Below are 7,205 nucleotides of genomic sequence, written 5' to 3'. Positions count from 1 at the left end.
AAAACCTGCTATTATTCTGAGCATCATTGTTTGAAAAGCTTCCTAAATACATTTTATCACACCCAGTGAAGTTGACGATAAATTGATTTTGATGGTTTCAGATTGAGTCTGGGAGTTTTAAGAGTTATTTAGGTTTGCGGCTGGATTGTATTGTGTTTTCTATTGCGCTTTTCAGTTTTCTTTCATCTCCAGCATATTTAATGAAACCCGAAATCCCTCAATCTGTACTTGACGCATATGGCAATACTTACGGGCTGCCTTGATAAATATTGAAATAGATGTCAATAACATTTTCACACGCTGGGCCCAAAACCCACACCTTTCTGCCTTTCGACCAGCTAGCCCCGGGATAAATGGATAGCTCAGAGACATTTTTTGGGCCTCGTGCGTGTCGCACCCGAAAATCTGTTAATAATGATGCTTGACATATGTAGGCAGTTGGCCGTAAGTCGGGCCCAAACAAAAGTGGAAGCCAACCGAAAGCCGGCGCATTTGTGCGTGTGAAATATGTTTTGTCAACTTATTAAATATGCTCACTTCCATTTCCCTGCTCCTTTTTTCGGTGAATTTGTTTTGTCTGCCCTTTTTCCCGCTGTGGCTTTCGATACGTGCCGGGGCATTTGAATGGTCGTAATGGCACAAACAAACGCGGTCGGTCTGGTTGGTCGGATCTGCATGGGTTGGCCCCGGGTCTTATGTGGCTGGGCTGAATTGATGTTGATGAAATTATAAGGTACGAGCTTGTGGGGCCGAGGGCGTGATTGAGCTCTATTGGCATGGAATTGAAATGAATTATATCGGCAAAATATTTGCTGAAACATTGATGAAGTAAGGCATAACAGTTGTGTCATCTAAATATTTTTGGGCCGCGAGGAATTTGTGTTTGCGTTGCAAAACTGCAGGGTTATGTCAGTTTTATAGCCACCATTATTTAGATCGCTTTCGGGCATTGATAAATAAATTATACAGTTTAAGATAACATGATCTGTTTAATGTCATTTGTTACTTTAAATTTATACAAAACACTTGGACAGTTTCGTAAATTCCGTAAATAATTAACACAGGCATTCGAGCGCATTTCGCGTAATTGTACACATTCAGTTAATTATATAACGGTGAATAATTCAATCAATCTTATGATGAAAACGAAATATATTTTGAAACAGAAAACAATTTTCATTATACCACCACAACCTCAACCGTTATTCAGTTTGCCTGGGGAGAATAAAATAATCATCAACCGAGTCACACATATGGCCACAGGACATTCATCTGAGGGAATGACCAACATTTTAGAGTCCTGTCCGCCTTGCCTTACCATTCAACTCCCATGTTTATTGTCAATTGCAGGCAGCAGGCAAAGCTCTCTGTTCCACAGCACTTATTTTTATTTAGCCAAAGAAAAACAAGATGGGATAAAAGTGAATTCGTGCTGGTTTCTGTCCACCGATGTCGATATACACTAAGTGATAAAATGTAATAATTCTGCAGATTAAAATAGGGAAGAAACCCGAATATGATCAGTCATACAAAAACTTTTAGGATTGTTTGATATCCAAAATTATCAACAAAACATTCAGCATGGTAAAAAATGGTCACACATTTTTGTAACTACTCTAATAAATATTTAAATTTACATTTTTTAGGTTTAGATTTAGGTTAAAAGCTAATTATAATCCATAGTTTCAGCTATACCGGACCTGCAAACTTCTCAAAGGGTTCGTAATAACCCAATCTAGGGTATGTCAATCTACCGTGTCTTAACTCGCACTGAAAAGATACTTTATCCGTTTCGAGGACGGCTGCGTGGCGATTGTCGGGCAGATGGACTGTTGTGTTGCCCCTTCGCTCGGTTGGCAGTATTTACAGGTAAAAACCCCATTGAAATGTGGCCCCGTGTTTTGTTTGGGAACAATCTGCTTTTTGTTTTCGCAGTCTCGGCGGCGCCAAGTGAGGAAAAAAGACGGCACAAAAGCAGCACAACTTCATTTTAATGGAGTAGACAACGTCAGCCATGGCGTCACAAAACGGCGCCACACTAGAATCTGGTTGGTCCTGCGGGGATCCTGCGATGCCACACCCCTTTTTGCCACATTTAGTGCGCCCTTTTATCGAAATGGTGTGGGCGTCACGACCCTCTTGCTTAATTGTGGCATTAAATTTTAGTATTAGCAGACATAACTTTCAGCCACCTTTATTTTATTGTTAGCAATTTGTGGTTGCAATCGAAAATTGGACAACGGTTATGTAATTATCAGGGATTTTGGTATAATTTAAAAATACATTTCCACACACATTTAAAAATATTGAAGCTCTAAAATTATTTTAGATATAGATGATAAAATTATTTTTTATGTTTTGTTTAAATATTGGCTAATAGTCTCTAGTTTTTCTGTTAAAATACTGTACAAATCACTGCTTTGAAAATAGAAATCCTCCTTCTCCCTCTTGTTGGTAACGTGATCATTATTTTTTATACTACCTAAAAATAAAAATAAATAATAAACTCTTTATAATTCACTATAAACATTATAGGAATGTACTTATATTTACCATCAATTTGTGGTTCGTAGATTCCAACATTATTATGATCGCCACTACCATAATGATCGTGACCAAAATGATCCCCACTTCCATGGTGATGATGATCACCACTTCCATGATGATAGTGATCGCCACTTCCTTGGTGATCGCCGCTACCTTCGTGACTTCCACTGCCTTCCACTTCTTCACTAATTTCGAGGTCCTAAAATTTAAATTTGTTAATATTTTTCACCTACTTGGACGGTAAAGAATTTATGAGAAGTGATTTTACCTCTGGGGGTGTTGAAAGTCGAGTTGATAAGGCATATTTTCTCCCTTTTTTAGTGTTGTTTAAAATCTGTAAAATGGGAATACCAAATATAAGCTTCTTCTTCTATTAAAATAAAAAGTTATATAAAAAAAGTTCAACATGAAACTATGAGATTAAAAATATGTCGGCGTTTTTTTAAATTTCTTGATTTTTTACTGAAATTCATGTAGATTACCTTCTCATTTGACTGATGAGTCATCCATAAATTTTCTGTTATAGTGGTTATTTCCTCTAAAGTACTGGTCGTCATAGTTGTTGTTGGCGTAACTGTTGTGGAAGCTGCGGCTGTAGCTTTATGATATAATTGTACAAATTATATTTACTTTTACTTACCTTCAATTTGTGGCTCATAAGCACCTTCACCACTACCACTTCCTTCAACTTCTTCACTAACTTCGAGGTCCTGAAATACATATTTTTTTAAGAATCTAGTATTGCTTTTTTTAAGGTTAAGTTAATGTTTCGGGTAGATTGCTAGGATCATATATTATCAGGAGTGGATTTACCTCTGGGGGCGTCGAAAGTCGTGTGAATGGAGTATCCATAGCTTTAGTAAGTGGTATTTCAGCTGTGCCTTCTCTAATTGTTGCTTTAGTATTCTGTATATAATTATTGTTAAAAATCTGTAAAAAAAAAACGAAAAAATGTCAGCCCAAATTGTCGAAACAACTCAGATTGCTGCTCTTGAGCATGAGTACAATACCGTAATCGATGAATTTTCCGATGAAGGGGTTGATGCTGATGTCATTATTGAATCATTCGTCCTTGTAGTTGTTTTAGTAGCGTTTGGTTCTGTTGCTGGTGTAGTTTCGAAATTCACTTGGTGTCACTTGGTTGAAACATTTTCAAATTAAATGTAATGCTCAATGTATCATTATTTGGAAGTTTTATTTTCACATCTTGATTATCAGTATAATCGTTGATTTCTATATAAATAACAGTCATATTAACATATTGTGGTATTATAAGGGCGTAGAGCACTTTAATAATATGAATTTTTGACAGCATCGCCGATTTGAATAATTTCTTTTTATTTTGCGATCCGGAAATATTTGCGTCCTAACGCGAGAGCTTTCATTAAATTTCTGTTCTCATTCAAATTAACGTTTGCCAAATAACTGGTCGGTTATCTTGAAAAATAATATAAATTCATGTATGTATATACATGTATATGGCACAGATTAAGGGCACGTGAATTCACAGAAATCAAACGATAAGGGTTCTAGCTAAACTTGAATATGAAACAATCGTGCTGAAAAAAGCAGGGAATAACCCTTTATCACCAATTAAAATTTTAAGTTCCGGATTACTATATGGTAATGGTTTCCTGGTATAATTAATTACTTGATTAGCGACAAGCAATTAAATTCAGCTGTCAAAAGCAACGAGTACCCCTATATCACCAAATCTAATTTGTACTCTCTGATTAGCCTAAGTTATTGCGTCTTTTGTGTTAGGAATTGTATTTATTAACAATTAAAATAAATCGACTCATTAAAGAAAAGTTCATGGGGTGAGAATTAATACATTTGAAAAATTAAATGGAACTAAATGTGTATTTTAAGAAACGCTAGTACTTATTTTCAACAATTTACAATTTATCTACATGTTAATTATACTTTAATACCATCTCTGACCTAACATTTCTGAATAGAGATCTGATATTGGCCCATTTAAATCCAAAAACGTATATATCCTAGCATTCCTTAACTAAAATTCCTGATGGACTCCAACTATGCTTCGACCACTACAATGCTGTTCAATGGAAGTCCGCTGTGCTTTTCGCAGGCCAGTATTCCTGAGGCCCGGCTCGTCGCGTGGGATGCAAATGTAAAAGCCATGGCCCAAAGCTTTCAGATCCCGCTCTTCATGGCCGGCTCAAGCGATTGGGAAAGGTGTCATTAACAAAGGCCACCTCGGCGAACCACCGCACCACCCGCAGCCATCGAACCGCCCACTATTTTCCAGCCGCGTCAACATAATTGATGAGTTTCGCTCTAAGCTAGAGGCGAATGTCGACATCGGTTTCCCGTGAGCAGTGTTTGTATGTTTGCGGTCACCTCTCACACAGATACTCACACGGACACTCACACAGATACCCACGCACACCACCAAACTATGCGGGTGTTCGCCGGTGCTGGTAAATTGGCTTACTTTGTCGACAGCTCAAGTCCCTCGGGTGTTTATTGAAATTTAGTTGAAAATAGCTAAACACTTAAGTTGGCATTTCGGGCCCATCGGAAGATAAATGATGGCCATGCATCCGTTTATTAAGTTCCTCTCTCTGACGTCACAAACTTTATTGTGGGTACGTCGCCGAGGCCGTTGACAGCTTAGAATGGCTATAAATTCACTTATTTTTACTATTTTTACCAACCAAATTCCCAAGTTGGATGTGTGATCTACATAACAGAGAGCTAAAAATTTGTACATTAAAATGTCAGTTCCAGCGGTATAAAGCAATAAAATAATTGCAGTAGTTATAAAATAAAGTTTTATGAAACTCGAACAAATAAATTCTCTAGCTAGATTTATTACTTGAATCCATTTTCTATATAAAGCTACAAATTAATAATGAAGCTTAAAAACCAGATGTTGCTTCTGTAAGCTCTCAAAAAAATTTTTAAATAATTCAAGAAATGAATCACGATGGACGGCAGTCCACGTAGTGACGAAGCGCACCAGGAGAGTGTTCAAGAAAAATTAAATATCTGCAATCGAAATGTTTCGTAAAAACTAATAGGATTGTATACCAAGACAAAAGTAACAACTTGGAAAATTGGATCTGTTGGGGCCGTTGTGGATAAAGGCCCCAATTTATAAGCCTGGTTATATATTTATTGAAAATACGCGTCGGGTGACACATCTTTTGTTAAAATTAGAATTTGGGGGCTTTTCGAAATGAAAATTTTATTTTATCCGTCAGTTTTTACCAAAATGTTGTTTTGGGGTCCTGTAAATTTTATATTTTAGATGATGTTAATCAGCTTAGTGTAAGAAAATTCAGTTCTACCATCTCTGGAAAATTCCGCTATCTATTTATATAAGGAAAACAGATATAAATAGCTAGATTTCGAAGGCCCGTAACTTGTGAACTACCAAAGCTACAGACTTGAGCTATATGTCGCTGAAAAGGTATTTTGAAATAGTATGTACGCTATGCTAACCTGATTTGTCTAAATACCATAGTTAAAAAAATATGGCCATTTTTTTAAATTGGGTTTTTCTTAGCTTTTTTCTCAAAAACGGCTCTTACTGCACGTACAGCTTATGTATTGAAGGTGCGATCGTTACTAGTATTTAGCTCTTTGGGAGCTGTTTTTAGTGGAGATTTCTCTACTATTTTTATGGCAGTATTTGTACTTCCTTCCGCTAAAGACACAACTGCTTTTTATAATGGAAATATATATTCAAGGCCTGCGACCCAAAAGATAATGTGCAAAATATGAAATGAATTAAACCAAGGGCAACCCACGCCCACCCCGTTATTTGCGCTGATGGGCATGGCATTGTCCACGCGGGGCAACCTTTTGTTGACCGCGCACCTGTGAGTCATGGCCCGGCCCATGCTGTCCCCGGCGAAGGATCTCAGCTGCTTGGCGACCTCGACTCCGCACAGCAGGGCGGCCCTTGTATAATAGCAGTCCAGGACATCGTTGAAGATGTGGCACACCTTGGTGGCATTCCGCCGCTCGTACCAATCCGCCGGAGCCTCGCACTCGATCATGTCCGTTCGCAGTTCCCGCAGGCAGTTGTGCGACTCCTGGAGTCCTGTGCATCGCTTCCGGTTGCTGCCATCGCCGCCCTCACAGACTTCCGTCTGGAAGTAGCTGAGACCATCCTTTAGCCGACCGTAGATATTGTCCGGTGCGAGGATGCAGTTGCGCATGGACTTCCTTATGTTGCCCAGCACATCGGTGATCTCGGCGCAGGAATCGGTGAGCGAGGGTTGGGCCAGCAGCAGGACAATCCTCTCGGGACTGACTACATAAAGACGGGCCAGCTGCATCAGGACGGGATTGTCGTCGCAGATTCGATGTCCTGGTTGTTTCGATCCTGACACCCTTTCACAGCCGGCCATTCCTCCTGTCAACCCCACCGCCGGGGACTTGGGTTCGTAGCCAGGTGGACAGGTTGAATCCGTCTTGTTCTTGTGACCTCCGCCATGTCGCGTCGAATGCGGGGCCAATCCGTACCGCTGGAAGTACCAGGGAAACCAAATCGCCTCACCCGTCTCCAAATTTCCGAGCAGCTGTAGCAATAGCAGCAAAGCTGTCCACTTTTCTGGCATGATTCTTTAATATTTCTGATATTTTTTCTGGGGAGCTTGAGCTTTATCAAAGGTAACTTG

At 39.1% G+C, this 7,205-nt stretch overlaps 2 protein-coding genes across 4 annotated transcripts; both read right to left on the bottom strand.

Annotated features, from left to right (window-relative positions):
• Positions 1-2,933: 2,933 nt before the first annotated feature.
• LOC139352313 (uncharacterized) lies at positions 2,934-3,667 on the bottom strand. 3 transcript variants are annotated; one of them, XM_070994406.1, is made up of 4 exons: positions 3,558-3,667; positions 3,361-3,477; positions 3,188-3,257; positions 2,934-3,139 (listed from the first exon to the last, which is right to left on the bottom strand). In XM_070994406.1, the coding sequence occupies exons 1-4, from the start codon at positions 3,600-3,602 to the stop codon at positions 2,949-2,951; spliced, it is 423 nt and encodes a 140-aa protein (XP_070850507.1). In that variant the 5' UTR covers positions 3,603-3,667; the 3' UTR covers positions 2,934-2,948. The 3 variants fall into 3 exon arrangements, with proteins under 3 accessions (XP_070850507.1, XP_070850508.1, XP_070850509.1); XM_070994407.1 differs by having other exon boundaries at positions 2,934-3,133; XM_070994408.1 differs by having other exon boundaries at positions 2,934-3,121.
• A 2,578-nt stretch (positions 3,668-6,245) lies between these two features.
• Positions 6,246-7,205, bottom strand: LOC108012197 (uncharacterized). Its single transcript, XM_017077527.3, has one exon. It carries the CDS (start codon positions 7,143-7,145, stop codon positions 6,246-6,248), a length of 900 nt encoding a protein of 299 aa, XP_016933016.3. The 5' UTR covers positions 7,146-7,205.

The sequence above is a fragment of the Drosophila suzukii genome, chromosome 2L (genome assembly GCF_043229965.1).
Source record: "Drosophila suzukii chromosome 2L, CBGP_Dsuzu_IsoJpt1.0, whole genome shotgun sequence".
NCBI classification, from domain to species: Eukaryota; Metazoa; Arthropoda; class Insecta; order Diptera; family Drosophilidae; genus Drosophila; species Drosophila suzukii.
This window is presented reverse-complemented; position numbering and strand designations above follow the sequence as displayed.